This window comes from Carettochelys insculpta, chromosome 7 (assembly GCF_033958435.1).
Source record: "Carettochelys insculpta isolate YL-2023 chromosome 7, ASM3395843v1, whole genome shotgun sequence".
Classification (NCBI taxonomy): domain Eukaryota; kingdom Metazoa; phylum Chordata; order Testudines; family Carettochelyidae; genus Carettochelys; species Carettochelys insculpta.
The window spans coordinates 7,079,129-7,098,533 of record NC_134143.1 but is presented as its reverse complement, the minus strand read 5'-3'; the positions used below and the strand labels follow the sequence as shown (position 1 = coordinate 7,098,533).

Genomic DNA, 19,405 nt, shown 5'->3' with positions numbered 1-19,405 from the left:
GAAAGAGAGAGAGAGAACATTCTTTGCTGGGATGCTGTTGGAGTGGGTCTAAATATTTGTACTGGCTGCAGGTTTGCTTGGAACTCACAAATGCATTGGAGAGTTATCAAGTCCCCAAACAAAGTAATGTTGCTCATCCTGTATTTCTGGGGTTCCTGGGCACAGCGTGTTCTTAGATTTCCTGCCACCCATTTGTCTGTTAAGTCTGGAAATAACCCTTGATCTTCTCCCCTTTGCAAACACAGAAGTCCCGTCGTGGCCAGAGCCACGCGATGTGAGCACGTGGCAAGGACCCCTCTGGAGCTGGGTGTGCTGCCTGGGTGTTGAGCTGGTTTCCTCTCCACAGGTTGACTCCTACGATGTGACTGTGGCAGAAGACCTGGGCGAGATCCAGCTGCTAAAAATTGAGAAAAGAAAGTACTGGGTGCACGACGACTGGTACCTCAAGTACATCACCGTGAAAACACCAGTAGGCGACTATCTGGAGTTCCCATGTTACCGATGGGTTACAGATGATAAAGAGATTGTCCTCCGAGATGGACGAGGTGAGCGCCCCGAGGGAGCTGCTAACCTTAGACGAGTGCGCTCAAGATTATAAATTTTGCTGCTTTTGGAGGAACACGTTTGGTGCCATTGCTCTTGGCTCCTGCACCAGCCCCTGGGCAGAGGAGCTCTGCGCCCCTCCCAGTTATTGGAGGAACCCATGCCCACTGCCCAACCTTGTGGTCTGCCTCTAGCGCAATAAGGACTCCCCCTGTCTTTCGCTCTCCTCCCCGAGGCGGCCAAACCTTTCTCCAGCTCCCCTTCCTTCTCGCCCGCCTGCAAACTACCACCCACCCCTTGGTGCTAGCCCCCATCCATACACTGGAGGTGCCCACCTGACTGAGACCTCAATGCTGGTTTATGAACCATTCACTTGAGGTCACTAGGACCATCTCCCCAGCACACTGGTCCTAGACTTCAGGCTGGCCTCTAGAATCAGAGAGCCCTAGGGCTGGAAGGGACCTCAGGAGGTCATCGAGTCCAGCCCCCTGCCTAAAGCAGGGTCAACCCCAGTGCTGTAACTAGCTCATTTTGCACCTGAGGCAAGAACATAAAATTGCACCTCCTCATACATTCACAGTTGTTATTTTGTAGAAAAAGGGGAAATACATAAATATTAATAATAATACCACACTGCTTACGTGGGCTGCAGTTAGAGCAGGGACCTGGGGGTGCCTGGCTCTGGGGGAGAGGGAGAGGATTAGGGCGGGGGCCTTGGGGTTCCTGGCTCTTGGGAAGGTGGAGGGCATGGTCCCTCCTGAGCCTTCTGAAAAACTGGCAACCCTAGCGCAGTGGCCTGGCCTCCCACGTGGCTGCTGGGGATCCCCTGGGGGAGAGATGCCACCCAGGACAGCCACAGCCAGGAGCCTCTGTGCACCTCACAGGTGGCCACTACTGGTCTGTTCCCCTGCCTGACCCTGTGCTCAGCACCACCCACACACCCCACCTTTACACACACACACACACAGAGCACTACCAGAACCTCCACACACGCCCTCAGCCCTACACACCACATCACCTCCCACTTTCCTATCTCGGCTCTGCACCCAGTGCCAGCAGCGCCCACGCCCTGCGCCCCTGCTTCCTGTGCAGCCTGGCCACAGCCCGCCACGAGCAGCCGCTATGGGTGTGGGCCCCGCAGAGGTGGGAGAAACGGGCATGGTGGGTCCCCCACACACAGCCCCCGCACCTGCCAGCAAACCCAGGGGAACCAGAAATGGCACCCCCTGGGCTCCCCTCCACCTGCCATGTCCAGTGCGGGTGCAAGGGAGCAGACCTGCAGAGCTCCTGGCCCACTGGCAGCCAGGCTGGGTGCATTTACTGTCCAACCTGCACTCCCTGGGGGAACAGGCCAGTAGCAGCCACTTGAATAAGGCTACGCACATGGCACACGGAGGCTCTCAGCTTTATTTCAACCCCCGCTTTCCAGAGAGCAAAGCAGTGGGTGGATTTCAGCTTCTGAAGAAGTCAAGAACATTGGCAAGGTCCTACCAGGAGCTGAATCATTCTGGCAGCCAGACCCTGACTCCACTGTCTGTTACCAGTCCTGGGCCAGCTGCTGTTTCCACCTCTGAACCATAAACTGACATTTCCTTACAACCCCTAATGGGTTTATTTACATTCCCATTTGTGTATGCAAAGCAGGCCTTGTCCATCACTTTTCTTGTGGGTTATCCTGTTGCTTCTCTTCCTGTTTGGTTCCCCCATCCTTTCTGAGGAACTCATTCAGTAACATCGGGGTCAAATGTTCAGAGTCTCTCTCTTTCTTCTGATCCTAAGCTCCTGGCCAGGAACATGGAGTGAAAGAAACACTTGTTCTTGCCATGTAAGGAGAGAGAGTATGAATCTAGGAGAGGGATGTCAGGACATTTTCTAGAGTCATGGTTCTTTAGCAGAGAAAATTTAACCAGGCTGTAGCCTCCTTGGTTGCTGATTGAGCTTCATTCATAGAATCCTAGGGCTGGAAGGGACCTCAGGAGGTCATCTAGTCCAGCCCCCTGCTTCAAGCAGGATCAACCCCAACTAAGTCATCCCAGCCAGGACCTTATCAAGCCGGGACTTAAAAACCTCCAGGGATGGAGATTCCACCACCTCTCTAGGCAACGCATTCCAGTGCTTCACCACCCTCCTGGTGAAGTAGTTTTTCCTAATATCCAACCTACTCCTCTCCCTCTGTAACTTCAGACCATTGCTCCTTGTTCTGCCACCTGTCGCCACTGAGAACAGTTTCTCACCCTCCTCTTTAGAGCTCCCCTTCAGGAGATTGCAAGCTGCTATTAAATCACCCCCTCAGTCTTCTCTTCTGTAAACTAAACAAGCCCAAATCCCTCAGCCTCTCCTCATAGGTCTTGCGATCCAGCCCCTTAATCATTTTTGTTGCCCTCTGCTGAACCTGCTCCAGCAAATCCACATCCTTTCTATACTGGGGGCCCCCAAACTGGACACAATATTCCAGATGTGGCCTCACCAGTGCCGAATATAGGGGAATAACCACTTCTCTAGATCTTTTCGCAGTGTTCCTCCTAATGCACCCTAATAGGCCATTAACCTTCTTGGCTACAAGGGCACATTATTTACGCATATCCAGCCTTTCATCCACCAGAACCCCTAGGTACCATTCAGCTTTAAAACATCTTTCTCCCAGCAGAGTGAGGACCTGTCTCTGCAGTTGAAGAGGTAGAACTAGTAGCCTTGGAATTCAGGGGTCATAGGTGCATATATCACTGGGGCCCAGGTTGAAGCCTTCACCAGTCTTCTTCTCCCTCTTCTGAGGGGACCTGGGGCCCAGCTCCACAAATGGGAATACGCATCCTTCTGTAGTTTGGTGTGCATGTTTTATTGTATCCGTCGTGGCAGGGCAGTAATTCTGAGGATGCAAACAACCCTTTTGTTTTTCAGACCCATTGTCTTCCACTTGGCAATGGGCAAACGCCAGCCCAGTGGAACCCAGATAGGGATTGACAATGAGTTGGAAGGTGCAGAGTAGAGAAACCTCGTAGCACTGTTTCTCCGTTTTTTTCACAGCAAAGCTGCCCCGAGATGACAAGACTCAGATCCTCAAGCAGCACAGACGCAAAGAACTTGAAGAACGGCAAAAAATGTATCGGTGAGTTTCGTTTAAGTCCAGCTGTGTGATGTCAGCTGCCCAGGGATGTCTAGTTCTGTTCCTAGCAGGTGAGTGTTCCTGGCCCAAAACCACCCTGGTGACCAGTGACTGTTTGTAAGCAGCGGCTGGATAAGCCAGTGGTGCCCTAGAGACTGCAGGGGAAGCTTGTATTTGCTAGACATGCTTACTCTGCACAGGTGTCCAGCAGACAGAGCTTCTATGCCAAAGGGGTCAGTTGTGGTTGGTTCAGGGGAAATAAAAATGTTGTTACCTTCATCTTCCAAGTATAGAACAGCAGAACTGGGATTAGTCCACCCTGACTGAAAGATTTACCCTAACCTGAATCTCACCGAGAGGGCAGGGTTGCCACATCCCTTTGAGTATGTTTACTAGAGCAGCCCAATTTAGAAATAAGCTATTCCAAAATAGCATTGCTGCACACACAAATGTATTTCAAAATACGTCATCGACACATGGGGAGCCTATTTCGAAATAAAGCTATTGGACGCACTGTGGCTTCTTTCGAAATAGATGCTATTCCCTGCCTTAACAGCACCTCTTTCGAAAGAGCTATTTCGAAATAGGTGCCATTCCTCATAGAATGAGGGTTCCCGATGCTGAAAATAACTCAACCACTATTTTGAATTTATTTCGAAAAAGCGGGTGCCTCGTGTAGATGCTAGGATACTTATTTTGAAATAATAGCTGTTACTTCGAAATGACTATGCTGGGTAAACCTACCCAGCGAGAGCTGGAGGGTTAGTAGCAATTGCCTAGAGTCAGTCCTAAATGTTTATCAGAGAGGTAGCCATGTTAGTCTGTATCTTCGAGAACAGCAAGAAGTCCTGTGGCACCTTATAGACTAACAGATATTTTGGATGAGTGGGGGCTCAGATGCATGAGTGGGGGCCCACAAAAGCTTATGCTCCAAAATATCTGTTAGCCCTAGATGTTGTTTGGCTTTCTCCTCCCTTGGGAGGTTAAAAAGAGAGGTGATAGCACCCAGCTGAGATCCTTGTCTCTGTTCAGTGAATGGTAGGAGTGAAATCGCTGATGAGCACAAGGAGGTGCTAACCTGTAGATCTGGCCAGGGACACGGTTGCAGTGAAAGACAATGAAGAGGCAGCATCAGGAAGGGTCCACACCAGGCAGGGGACTGGCTAAGCGCTGAGCTCCAGGGGGAACCTCAGAACACGGCTTTGCAAACGGGGTGGTGAGCAGCGAGCAGGGCTATCAGTGGTTGAGATAATAGCAGCAGCCAGTGGCTGGCAGCACCAGAGTTAGTGGCAGGGAGACACAGACACCCTGGGGCGTCAACAGCCACCGCAGGCCCGGGAGTAAGGGGGGACGGGACCCAGTTCTGTGCTCAGGAAGGGGTGGGGTCAAGGGAAGAAAGGGTGAGGCTGAACACTCAGCCCTCAGCATCCCTCACATCGCAGCACTGCCCTGCCAGAGCCATGCAGAACGGCGCATCCGCACCGGTGCAGCTCTTCAACGGGGCCTGGATCTCCAGCCATCGCCACCACTACAGGCCCCTTTGAAATGCCGGGCCCAGGGCGACTGCCTCCTTGCCTGCCTCCGCCTCCACTGTTGGCACCTGCAGATAGCAGCAGCCCCTGAGGCGCAGCTCAACGCTCCCATCTTCCCAAGGGTGGGAAATTCATCCGAAGAACTAACAAAAGGATTTTGTGCCATTTTCACTGTCCAGTCCTCCAGGTGGGCAATGGGAGATAACCGTTGTGTCACTTGCCACCTGGGCTCTCCTGCTACCTGCTGGAGCAGATCAGAGAATCAGAGAATCACGGAGCTGGAAGGGACCTCAGGAGGTCATCGAGTCCAGCCCACTGCCCCAAGCAGGATCAACCCCAACTAAGTCATCCCAGCCATGATTATGTCAAGCCGGGACCTAAAAACCTCTAGGGATCGAGATTCCACCACCTCCCTAGGCAACACATTCCAGTGCTTCACCACTGTCCTGGTGAAATAGTTTTTCCTAGTATCCAAGCTACTCCTCTCCCTCTGGAACTTCAGACCATTGCTCCTTGTTCTGTTATCTGACACCACTGAGAACAGCCTCTCCCCATCCTCTTTAGAGCTCCCCTTCAGGAAGTTGAAGGCTGCTATTAAATCACCCCTAAGTCTTCTTTTCTGCAAACTAAATAACCCCAAATCTCTCAAAATCCTATAGTCCTCTCTAAGTCTACATTTGCACAAGACAGTTTGCCTGGAAAGAGCATGTCTGAACAGGAACAGGGTTGTTTTCATCCTCCTGCAACCAGGGCTGGGATCTCTAAGAAATCCTTAACACGTCAGACTACAGTGGAGTAGTCATCCTACCATGAGGAGGTTGCTGCTGGAGGATGCCACCTTGTTAAATTGTTTTGGTTGGAGACAGACATCCCTTTCCTAGATTCATACTCATTCCTGTTATGCGGCAAGAACAAGCGTCCATCCGCTCCAAGTTCTGTGCCAGGAGATCAGAAGAAAAGAAGATCAAATTCTTCGGGATCAGAAGAAAGAGAGGAGCTTTCCAGACATGATGGCTTGATATTCTGCCCAGGTGGCCTTGATGCTATCGAACGAGACAGAAACGGTGGGACACAAACTAGAAAGAGCAGCAAATGGGACCAGCCCCAAGACCTGCTTTACATAGACAAATGGGAATGCAAATATGCCCTTTTGGAATTTGAGAGAGAAGGTTCAGAGGTAGAAGCAGCAGCTCTATCAGAATGGAAGGTATCGCATGCAGTCTGCATCTGGCTGGCAATCTGACAGGCTTTGTAATGTTCTTCCTTCTTTACAATCCATCATCTGTTGTTTTGAAATAAAAATTCCCTTGCTCAGATGCCAACACAGTGAGCACAGGAGAAGGACTTAGCATTTTCCCCTTCTTCAGGGAGCACTGATTCTCTTCTAAGTCTACAAGCAGCTAAGGGGGCATGGACTCCCTGGCAATGTTGACTCTTGGGAGAGACCAAACTCGTCCGAGAAGCTCTTAGAAACTTTGTGACCATGTGATGACTAAGTGTGGGACATCCCAGCCACATGTGCCTCCCACAAAAGGATTTCTGCAGTTCCAGCCAGATAAAGTACTGTTTATTTCCAGCTGAGAGGCGGGTTGTGGGCATGGGATGCAGAGAGCAGGGATATCAGAGAACTTATCCCAGTTCTCAGGCATGTCAACTTGCCCTGTGTTTCTTTATCTGCAATATGGTAAAATTGTATTGCTGTGCATTGGCCAGTCCCATCCCACTGCAGGCTGCATGAGGCAGCAGGGTGCATGAATGAGCCTGCATGTTATACTTGCATATCCAAATGTTACGCTGTCGGGCAAGATGGACCATGGTCTGACCTGAGGTAGCAGCTCCTCTGATAGCCTTATGGCAATAGAAATAATTAATAATAATGTTCATGATACTGTGCTATTTACATGGCTGATGAAAGTTACGTGGTTGACACCTCTCCTTTTCCCCTTTTTTCCTTCTTCTCTCTCTCTTAGGTGGAAGGAATGGCATCCTGGCTTTCCTCTAAGCATCGATGCAAATGCTCACCACGAGTTGCCTCGGGACATCCAGTTTGACAGTGAGAAGGGAGTCGATTTTATCCTGAACTACTCCAAAGCGTACGTGTTTGTAGGGTCACCGAATTCTGCCAAAACACTGATCAGAAAAGGGCGGGGGTGGAAGGCCTGTCTGACTTTGTGTTGTTAAAGAGGTTTCCCTTTGTTTAAGTTGGAAAACTCTAAATTTCACTGGGATGTGGAAGTTGGGCAGAGGCTTTATGATTGGTCGAAAACCTGGGAAAATACTGCAAATTTTCCCTGCCCCAAACTTGTCTTTTTTTATATATATATAAAATTCGAAGCATTTGGAGATTTGAGTTGGAAAAGCTTCAGGCATCTCGCTCGATAGTGATTTGCGACGAAGGGGGAGGGAAAAAGAGATGGTGCCAAGCCAGGTAGAGGGAGTGCCTGCTGAGCAAAGGCTGGCCATGCAGGGCACAATACCTTTTGGGAGGATCACCCACAAGGAAGCATAACTTATCTGAAGCATGCAAGTTCGTGAGCTCTCCTGGCACCACCCCAATACTGGCGTGTCTCACTCATGAAACATGGCCTTCAGCTTTATAGGTCCCAGAGGGCTTTTAAAAAGGAATGAGACAATGACCCACGGATAGATGGTCCTACACCCCAGGTTGGACTATAAAAGCCAGTCTGATTCTATTAGTCATTTAGTATCTTAATGTTTAAAAATGCGGGTTACGGATGCGGCTGCCGCCAGCAGGCCCGGCCCCAGGCTTGTGGATCCTTACAAGGAATAAGCTTGGGATTTTCCAAGAGGCTTAACGGACGTAGTAGTCAGCAGTCGCTGGTGTGGGGTCCTGACACATCTCCTGCTCTGTCAGTGATGATAATTGTTCACCTGTGTGCACACACCCCAAATTGGATATCACACCAGCCCTGCACAGATGGCTGATCTGGTAGACTGCAAGGGAACCTCCAATGACCAAGTCCGATAAGTTTTGACAGCACCCAGGGCAGGTTGAGTGTTAAACAAAGTACTGGAATAGTTATCAGCAGACTGTCATGAACCACTGCAAATATGGACCCCTGACAAGGGACTCAACTCAGGTCAGTGAGGTGGGATCGGTTGCTGCCCCCTCGGTTGAACCATGAGAACTCATGGTGGGACACTGTTTTATACAGGTACAAACACATCACACGTCACTCCTGACACACCAGGCTGCCACCTCCTGTTGCTTAGTTACCACCCCTTCCCTCCCTGAACATGGGGGTTCAGCCACTCTCATTACAGGATTGTCTGGATATGTGGATTCTCTCCTGAGACCCCAAACCCCCCAGCACCCCCAGCTTTCTTCGAGATACCACCGACTTCCTCAGGAAACTACAATCCATTGGTGACCTTGCTGAAAACACCATCCTGGCCACCATGGATGTAGAGGCCCTTTAACACCAATATCCCGCATGAGGATGCACTCCAAGCTGTTAGGAACATTATCCCTGATGAGACCGAGGCACAAATGGCAGCGGAGCTTTGTGACTTTGTCCTCACCCACAACTATTTCAGGTTTGAGGACAACTTATACTTTCAAATCAGTGGCACTGCTATGGGCACCCACATGGCCCCACAGTATGTCAACTTTTTTATGGCTGACCTGGAACAACGCTCCCTCAGCTCTTAATCCCTGGTGCCCCTCCTGTACTTGCGCTACACTGATGACATCTTCATCGTCTGGACCCATGGGAAGGAGGGTCTTGAAGAGTTCCACCGTGATTCCAACAGTTTCCACCCCACCATCAACCTCCGCCTGGACTAGTCCACACAAGAGATTCACTTCTTGGACACTACTGTGCAAATAAGTGATGGTCAAATAGACACCACCCTACACCAGAAACCCACAAACTGCTATGCTTACGTACAGTCATCTAGCTTCCATCCAGGGCACACCACACAGTTCACTGTATACACCAAGCATACACTCCAGTCCCTCAGACAGAGACATGCACCTACAAGACCTTTGCCAAGCTTTCCTCAAACTACAATACCCCCCTAAGGAAGTGAGGAAACAGACTGACAGAGCCAGACGGGTACCCGGAAGCCACCTGCTACGAGACAGGCCCCACAAGTACAACAACAGAACATCACTAGCCATCCCATACAGTGCCCAGCTAAAACCTCTGCAGTTCATCGTCAGTGATCTCCAACCCATCCTGGCCAACGATCCTTCACTCTCACAGGCCTTGGGAGGCAGGCCAGTCCTCGCCTACAGACAGCCCGCCAACCTGAAACAAATTCTCACCGGCAACTGTGGACCACACCACAGTAACTCTAAACCTGGAACCAATCCCTGCAACAAACCTCAGTGCCACGTCTGCTCACATATCTACACCAGCGATATTGTCACAGGACCTAACATCAACCGTACCATCAGGGGCTCATTCATCTGCACATCTACAAATATAATATATGCTATCGTGTGCCAGCAATGCCCCAGTGCAATTTACATTGGCCAAATGGACAGTCTCTATTTAAAAGAATAAATGGACATAAATCAGACATCAGGAACGGTAACACTTCAATCTCCCTGGACGCTCAGTGCTGTAACTGATTTTAAAGCAGCCATCCTGGAACAAAACAACTTCAAAAACAGACTCCAAAGAGAAACTGCAGAGCTGCAATTCATTTGCAAATTTGACACTCTCAGCCAAGGATTGAACAGAGACTGGGAGTGGCTGGCCTATAGCACAAGCAGTTTCTCCTCACTTGATGTTCACAGCTCCACATTGGCTACAATGGCCCACACCCTTCATGACTGCACTGACCTTGCCAACTCTGGCCCTCCCCTTGACTGTTCTCTGTTCATTCCCTCCTTTCCGTGAGCCTATAAATTTAGATCCTCCTCTGGAACCACCCCCCGACCACTCATGCGTCTGACAAAGCAGGTCTTTGCCCGCGAAAGCTCATGCCCCAAAATATCTGCTAGTTTATAAGGTGCCACAGGACTTCTCGGTGTTTCTGTCGTGCTGTCAGATTAAACCCTGGGCTGGGCTGTCTGGTATCTGTGGGGAGTGTGTGGAGACCAGTGTGTTTCTTCATGAGGTGTTCTGAAATGTGCACCCACTCCATGCCCAGCTCTTTATACGGTTTGACACCACGGACCCCATTTGTGCCAGATGTGGTTAGCAAAGCCTTGACCTTTGTGGGTTAGGCCTGAGGCCTCACAGCAGGCTGTACTGCTAGGCTTCTGTTTCAGGCCCTTATCTTTCTACAAGGGGATTAGTTGCCCAGATGTTGGTGCCTGACTCCCTCAGTCCCTCAGGGAAGTCAGGGGCAGCTGCTTGTGAGGGACTGGGGAGGAAAGCTAAGCAAAGGAAGTTGCAGGCAGGCCCACGGACAGGTGAGGGTGGGAGGCGGCACAGGGGGCAGTTGCCCCGGATCCCTTTGAAGGGCCAGTAGTGCTGTCCCACTGCTCTGCACAATGGTGGGGGGGCCACCAGTGGTCCCAGAAGCCCTGAGGGTGACTGCCCTGGGCCCCGCTCCTTCCATCCTTGAGCCAGGCCCTTTGCACTGTCAGCCCCCCTGGTTGTAGGCCATGCAGGTACTCAGAGCTCAAGCTGCTTCAGAGATGCCTCGACTGGTGAGGCGGAAAGAGGACCCCAGAGATCACAGTCAGAGGTCCTGCACAGCAAAGGCCAGCGAATGCCTGCTTCTGCATTGAATCCCTACATTCTGGCTGAGCTGCGACTCATTTTAGAAAGATACCCCATGCTGATTTGAAGACTTCCAATGATGTCCCCGGTTAATTACCCTGATGGTTACAAAACAGCACCCGGTCTTTAATTTCAGTGTTTCTAGCAGACCTTCCACCATTGCATCTTGCTGGGCTGTGCCTTTGTGTGCTGGATTTAAGAGTCCTCCCATACACCCAAGGCCTCTCTGCTCCGCAGCTGGTGGCAACAAACTGTAAACGCTGAGCGGAGGAAGGTTTCATTTCTCCAAAAAGGCCGGCTTTGTCCAGGGAAGTGGATCTGTTTGTGTTGGGCACAACTCTGCGAGCCATTGTCACGTTGTTAGTTGCATGGTTGTGTGCAGAGGGAGAGGTGTAGGTTAGATATTAGGAAAAACTACTTCCCCAGGCGGGTGGTGAAGCACTGGAATGCGTTGCCTGGAGAGGTGGTGGATTCTCCATCCCTGGAGGTTTTTAAGTCCCGGCTGGACAAGGTCTTGGCTGGGATAACGTAGTGGGGGTTGATCCTGCTTGAAGCAGGGGGCTGGACTAGATGACCTCCTGAGGTCCCTTCCAGCCCTAGGATTCTGTGCTTCTGTGCTCTGTATATCTATTGAGCTTTTGAAGCATACTCCTTTCACTTCCTGTCAATGCCATACCCATGAGGTATTTCAGAGAGATAAGAAGGGCGAAGTAATGTCTGTTATTGGATCAACTTCTGTTAGGGAGAACGGCACTGTTGAGCAGCATGTACCTTTCTGAGCTTCCCACGGGGTACCATCAGTGAGCCCGATGATGAGGAATGTGATGTACCAACCTTCCAATGTTGCTGTTTCACCATGAAGGCGACCTCTTAAGAATATACTCTTGTATTTATGCAAAGCCAACGAGCCTGCTGGAGCCCAAAGCATGATATAAGCTAGACACAAGAATCATTCCACACTGCCGATTGCTGTGGTGCTGATTGGTGCGGCTGGAGAATTGGGGAGAGTTTCTTTTTTAAGGACTCAGGCTGCATAATAACTTGGGGCTGAATTTTCTAAGGCATGTAGGTGCCTAAAGATGCAAACAGATGTCTAGATGGATTCTTAGAAGTGCCTAATTTCCTCTGAAATCAATGGGATTTAGGTGCCTCACTCACTTAGGCACTTACGTAAGTCCCACTGGGTGTAAAGCAGCAGCAGGTACATGTACTTAAATTCTCTTCGAAATGCAGTCCCTAGGAACCCAAGCTTGATGGACTTGCATGAGACTTAGGTTCCTAATTCACTTAGGCACTTAATATTTTACTTAATAGACACCCTCTGTTGGTCAGAGCAGAACAGGTCTAGGGATTATCAATGAAATCAGGCATTAGCTGCCACAGGTGTGCTCTGTCTCTTTGTAAAGGGAGTGGCAATGTCCCACTCAAGTGCCTGGGCCAAAGTCAGGGGAAGGGACTGTGTTGCTAAGGTTTGAGGACTGTCAAACCGGAGTTCCCACCATGGACAATGCTGGGGTAGGGTGTGGGATTTACCCGATACCTGGGTCCCTTGGTTGCAACATGCAAATCATGGATGCTTAACTAGAGCAGGCGCGTGTGGGCTGTGCCAGCCTGCACTGACGTCTCCTTCACAGTCGATTGTGCAGGATGCCTAGGGCCTGAGGTTAGCACGTGACACTTAGTGAAAACAGCTGCTGCGTCTTTTCCCTGCCTTTGCACCAGAACCATGGGAAGGGACACCCCTGTGCCAGATCTGCACTGGGCCAGCAGCCTGGCTGTGACCGTTCCATATTGCAAACAATTCCCTAGGCCTTTTGCCTCACTCCCCAGCGGTGCCCAGATTGCTGAATGAAGCAAAACTGTTGTTCTGATTTCAGAGGAGGGGGAAGTTGTAGAAGCAGGGGACGCACTGTGGTTTCCTTTCCAATGAAAACAGCTGGGCATGGCGGCATGCGTCACTCCCTGTAGCAGAGCACAGGGGCATGATACACTCATGCTCTAATAACCTAAGGCCAGGAATCGCAAGGGTGGCAATCACGCAATGATTGATACCGGCACCAGCATTCGTGAGTGGCTAGAAATACGTTTCTGCCGTTAGTTTCCTCGAGCTGGTTCTGAATCTGCAGAGACCATTTGTTTCTGCTTTCCGTTCGCTGAGTTATATAATCTCCCCTCCCTGTTTCGGGACTCAAGTGCATTGCTCCTGTTGGCATCGTTAAAAGCAGCACGTAAAACTTTGCAGGAACCGAGGTGTGGGGAGAAACCCCGACATTCTTAGGTTGCAAAGTGAGTTTATCCAGCCAGTGTATTGGGCTCACATGCAGCCAGGGCGAATTTTGGACGATGCCCTTTGCAAATGCCTAGCCCTATGGCACTGAGGGCCTGACTCTCAGAGGTTTTGCACACCCAGAACTCCCGCGGGAGACGTTGGGTGTTTGGCCTTCGGAAAAATCTGGCCCCAGGATCTCCAACTGCACACCCAAAATCAATGGCCGCGTCTGCGTAGAGCATGTTGGAGTGTCTGTACATGGGTGTCTCGTTCAGATCCCCGACAGCTGTGCCTCCTCCATGGTGGACCCTCCCCTGCGTTCACAAGCTAAGCAAAATCAAGGCTGGTCAGACGGAGGTATGGATTCTGGTGGGAGGGGTGCAGTTCCTTCCACATCTGCTGAAGCTGGAAGCTATTGCTTCTGGAGGTGCCGTCCTTTTGCCTTCTGCTTTATCCCCTGTGCTAGAGCAGCCATGGAATCGACGGAGCCCATGGCCCAGCTTGCAATATGGGATTTACATCCTCTATGCTTTCAAGCGGGTGTGATATTCTGCATGTCCTATCTTAAACTAGTGTATCATGTACACTGCTAAAAAGCAAGAGTGTTCCACCCCAGAGGCAGCTGCAGTTCAGTAGCACATGAAGGGATTTTCTGCCTGTTTACCTTGTTAAAGTTTAAGTGTTTTGTTAACTTGCTCTAGACAGAGCTTTAGGACATGCTGGATCTGACTGGACAGGAAGGAGACTGAAAGTTCACTTATACTTTTTGGTCACTTCTTGCTTCTTCATTCAACGCCAAGTTCCCCTCTGCAGGAAGCTGTCCTTCCTGTTACTCAGCCTCAAGCTAAAGTCATGACTGTGCTTTACTCTCTCTTCTTGATGTTCAGAAAAGGGTCTTCTCTGGGGGCTCCTGTATGACCCCTGAGGGCTCTCTGGTCCCTCTAAACGAGGATCAGATGTCTTGTAAGTCACCTCTTTCCAGACCACACCGTTCCACCTGCCTTCCCACTTAGTGCGATGCTCCGATACTGCTTGTCATCTCTTCTGATATAGCCGTCCTACCCAGAAACAAATGGATTGTTTCACAGCACTCCCTGTTCAGTACCTTATCTGCCTGGAGTCACAGATCAATTCTCTTCTCGGTGCAAACAAGCATCTTTTTTTATAAATCATTTGCTGCCATCACATTCTGGGGGCCCTTTTGCAAACAATTTCTCCCTGCCCCCCCCCTGCCCCCCAGCCTTTTGGCCTCCCTCTTAGTCAATAATCTGACTTTAGTAACAGTGACTTCACTCTTCTGGCCACTGTTCCTCAAGGTGAGATCCTTGGGTAGCCTCTGCAGACCTCCCTGGCCTGTTTCCTGGTTCACCTGAGTATTGCTTGTCAATTTCTGCCAATAAATTGTCAGCGTCAGAGCCCCTCTTTTGTTCAGTTCAGGAATTCTAAAGCTTTGCATGTGCCTCAGACGTCTCTGACTTTAAGCTCAAGAGGTAAGGCAGTCCAACGAGCCCTGTTTATTGGTGGGCAACTGACTCACAGAGCAGTGAAGTGACCTGACCAGCGTTCCCTCTACTTTTTCCCATCCATGTGTGGAATACATTTTGTTATGCACACGGAGGAATGTGCACCACCAATAGAAGGGTATACTGCCAGTAGCGAGTGCTCTGCTCATCAGCTGGGCAGCATTCGAATCTCTTCTGGGTGGCTGACCACGCTCACAGTTTAGGGGGAACACTGGACTTGACCAAAAGTATAAGGGAAGCCTGTGTCAGAGCTGGGGTGAGAACTAGGGAACATCTGGCTCCCAGCCTGTGTTCAAGCCTGCTCTTAAACCAAACTATTTGGTTCTTGGGACTTTTTGCTGGATTAACTAGAGCATCGTGTTGTCCTGCTGACTGAATAACATGGAAACGTCCCAAAGCACCCCACCCATCCTGTCCCATGAACTTGTGTTATCACTTCATTACAACCTCTCCCCAGCTTTTTCTGCCACTTACTAAGGTCATTCCACCAACTGACCTGGCTTCCTATATGCTGTATTTTTAGCTAGTTCTCTAGAATAGTGCTTTCCAACCAGGGATACATGTATCCTGGGGGGAACATGAGGGTCTTCCAAGGGGCACATGAGCTCACTTAGATATTTGCCTAGTTTTACAACAGACTTCATAAAAACACAAGTAAAGTCAGCACAGTCTAAAAGCTCTTTCAGACCATGACTTGTTTCTACTGCTTCATATGCCGTACGCTGGAATACAAGTACAATAGATCTATTCCAATTCATTTATTTGATAATAAGAGGGTAAAAAGTCAGCAAGTTTTCAGTAGTCATCTGCTGTGATATTTTTGCGCGCTTGTGTAAGTAAGTCGTTTTTTGAGTGAGGTGTAACTTGCTGTGCAAAACAAGTCTGTCTCCTGCAAAGGGGAGAGTAATCTGGAAAGGCTGAATGGCTCTTGTGTCAAGACCTGAGATGACTTTAGGACCACGTTTCTTAACCAGTGGTACATGTACCCGTAGGGCTACATAAGCGAAGTCCGGGGGTACTTCTGATTTTTGTTTTCGTTTGAAAAAGGGAGACTTTATTTAAAAAAAAAGATTGAGAAACACTGCCTTAGAGCCCTCCTGGACTAAGTTTGGGGTGCGGGTCTTGTCCGCATTTTTAAAGTTCATTTCGGAAGGTTTCTCAGACCAGCTTAGACTAGTGGCCCATTGAGTGCACCACCCAGCTTCTGTCCCCACCACATCCCCACTGCAGAAGAAAGCAACGCAAACAGATGGTTCGTTCTATTGCGGTAACACCTGTGGACGCCAGTTGGACATCAGGACCCTGTCGTAGGGATAAGTGACAGAGAGCTGACGGGGGCCACAACTTAGAGTGCATTTAGAAGAGGAATGTGTGCCAGGGAGCAAGGTAACAATCAAACAAGCCTGTTCTGGATTTAGGCACAAGGGGGGGTGCTCATGCAGAACTCCTGTGATAATCACGTGGTGTCCAGACAATGAGACTCTGGGCCTGCGACCTATGTAGAATGCAAAGGATTGACAAAGGGCATCAGGTACCTAACTCACTTAGGCATGACTGAAAGCCCCCAGCTGATTTAAACCTGCAAGTGACTGGTATCCCATGCCACAGAGCAGGGACGGTCTGAAAGATCTGGCTCATCCTTCCCTTCAATCCCCCTGCAGCTTCCCTGAGCGCTGGTTGGTCCCTATGGCTCTCTGCATTTGGGGGAGGCGGGGTTGTGCACTCTGCCAACACCCCCAGCAAAATCTCTCCACTCCTATAGGCCACAAACCAGCTGTGCTACGGGCGGGGACAGTGCAGCACATTTACCAAGTTCCCATTGGTTAGTTTCTGGCCAGTAGGAGCTGAGTGATTTTGCAGGGCTCAGGCAGCCCGTGAAGCTTCCCCCTGTAGCACAGAGAGCCACATGGACCATCCGTCACTTTGAGGGGTCGGAGGCTGCTGGCAGTCAGGGAAGTGCCTCCCAGCCAGAGCCTGCCTCGGGCAACCCACCCAAACTCCCTCCAGAGCCCACATGCCCTCATAGACCCCCCTTCCCCAGACCCAAATCCTCTCCTGAACCCGTACCACCTTCCAGAGCCTGCCCCAGGTCGCACCCTTCCTCCACCCAAACACCCTCTCCTGCACCCCAGCCTTCTACCCCCAGCTCCCTTCTGCACCCAGCTTCCATCCCAGACCCCGCGCCCCCTCCATGGAAGAGTGCGGCCCTTGACCACTTACCAAAGTCTTGGAGTGCCCCACCTGCCCCGCATCAAAAATGATTGCCCAACCTCGCCACAGGGGAAGGCAGAACCCCTCTGGATTTTAAATAGGAGCTGAATATCCTCCCCTGTGTAGAGGAACCCCACCTGCTCTCAGCGTGAGGCTCGTTGCTGGGGCGCTATGGGAAAGCTGGGGTTGTGCCTGTTCTGGAGACCACGTTGGGTGACATGCACGGGAAGGTGGTTGGAGTGGACTAGGACTTGGAAGACCTGGCTTCTAGTGCAGTCGCTGCCACAGGCTTCCTGGGTGAGGACCTTGGGTGAGTCACGCACAGCAAAGCTTCAAAGATACTCGGGGCAGGTCTACTCTAGAGGGACAGGTCGATCTACCCCTGGAGGTTTTTAAGTCCCAGCTTGACAAGGTCCTGGCTGGGATGACTTAGTGGGGGTTGATCCTGCTTGAAGCAGGGGGCTGGACTAGATGACCTCCTGAGGTCCCTTCCAGCCCTAGGATTCTATGATCTAAGCAACACAATTTGAGTTATGTAGCTTAGATCTCCTCACCATGGGCTCCCCACCGCACCACGTCAGCAGAAAATACTCTCCTGTCTCCTCCCTTTACTCATCACGTTCTGGAGGAGTACCAGAGTCGAAAGGAGAGCCTGCAGCGGTTGATGTATCATGCCTGTGTTAGATGCAATAAACTGCCCTTTGGTTCGGCAGGCAGTGTAGGCATGTCAAATCAACATGTGTGAGGCACCTAAATCACTTTGAGGAGCTGTGCCATAGCTGCTGTGTGCCTCACTTCCCAGTGGGGAGAAAGACACTGCCCTACCCCAAAGGTGAGCTGTGAGCAGAAAGCCAGGATGGGTGGCTGGGTGCTACAGTGACCAGGAGGTGGCACAATAGATGTACCTAACAGTGTCTCATCCATAGGGACAATAAGGTGTCCTGTGGCCCCTTATAGACAAACCGATATTTTGGAGCATAAGCTTTCGTGGGTCTTTGCCCACAAAAGCTTATGCTTCAAAATATTGGTTTGTCTATAAGGGGCCACAGGACTTCTTCTTGTTTTTGAAGGTACAGACTAACACGGCTACCCCTCTGATACTTGTCATCTACAGGGAATGTTTCTAACAATTTTCCAGCCATTGGTCTAACATCCAGGTCACTCCCCCATGTTACCAGGAGCAGGACGACTCTGGACATAGGCATAGTTAATAACCCTTCGCCCTGACAGTACTTTTATTCCAAGGCCAGCTAGACCTGCATTTGATGAGGTTAAGCAAAGTGGCGTGAATTTGAGCTGCCCTAGTCCCTCTGCTGTTCCTAACACAAGTGGCCACATATTGCTAGGTACTCCCAGCCCCTCCTATCCCGGCAATCTACCAGAGGTGGGAGGTAAGTGCACAAATGTGAGAGAGGCTGCAGATGGCTTTCTAGTCTTGTCCTTCTAGGCTTGTCCTCTTTCCCATAGGATGGAGAATCTCTACGTCAACCGTTTCATGCACATGTTCCAGTCCTCCTGGAGTGACTTCGCCGATTTCGAGAAGATCTTTGTCCGAATCAGCAATACGATCTCCGGTGGGTTGGGCTGCACTTTTTTGGTGATGACTTCAGAAACTGACAAATTGTTCCCCTTTCTGAGTGCTAACTGGAACGGAAGTGGCTTGTGCCTGAGCAGATCTGTCTTCTCATCTGTCTCAGCCACATGCTGTCTGAAAAGCACAGTTTAGACAAGCAGCTGGAACGCTAGTTTACAGGACCAAAGGGATGCCCTTCAGCTGGGAAACTCAGCGCCACCTCAAACACAGCTTGCTGGGCCAAAGGTGGGATTCCCTGGGGAAGGTTCTCTGCCCTGGCTAGACAGGAGGTCAGACTAGAGGGTTCCTTCTAGGAAATCTGTGAACGCTGTCAGGAGTGCCTAAGTCACTCAGGGACAGACTTTCAAAGGGGCTTAGGTATCTGAAGATACACATTGGCACTTAATGGGGTTTTCCAAAGCACATAGGTGGGTCAGGGATCCAACTCCCAATGATTTCAGGGGAAGTCAGGCAACTAACCTACTTAGGAGCTTTACAGAATTCCATCAGGCACCTGACTACATCTTTAGAAGCCTAGAGACATCTGGCCCTTGGGGACCTCTGAAAATTTTACTCTTCAAGTTCATTGAATTTAAGGGACTGATATGGACATCTTGCCTGGCCCAGGCCAGAGAACCAAACCCAAAGCCCCATTTTTCAAAAGTGACTTAGGCTCCTAATTCTTACTGAAAATTAGTGGTGCACAGAAAAACAAGTGACTTAGGCACTTGTGAAAATTCTACCTGCAATCTAGTCAGTTTCCAAAAATGAATCAAAAGTTGTTTTATGAGTTGGTCCTGCCTTAGCATGGGAGGGATGAATGTCGTGACCTCTTTATAGGCCTTTTCCATGCTGACATTTCAATGATGGCACCTGCCCCCAACGTTCAGGGCTTTATGGTCACCTTTTAAAAATGCTTTCCTTGCCGAGTTGCTGTCTGAAAGACCCC

General features: G+C 50.3%; 1 protein-coding gene across 1 annotated transcript in view; it reads left to right on the top strand.

Moving 5' to 3' along the window:
- Positions 1–19,405, top strand: part of ALOX5 (arachidonate 5-lipoxygenase) — a 57,913-nt gene that overhangs the window by 16,746 nt on the left and 21,762 nt on the right. Inside the window, exons 2-5 of the mRNA XM_074999843.1 lie at positions 347–545; positions 3,568–3,649; positions 7,149–7,271; positions 18,351–18,457. Of these exons, the coding sequence (XP_074855944.1) occupies positions 347–545; positions 3,568–3,649; positions 7,149–7,271; positions 18,351–18,457 (511 nt within the window). The remainder of the gene's footprint in view (positions 1–346; positions 546–3,567; positions 3,650–7,148; positions 7,272–18,350; positions 18,458–19,405) is intronic.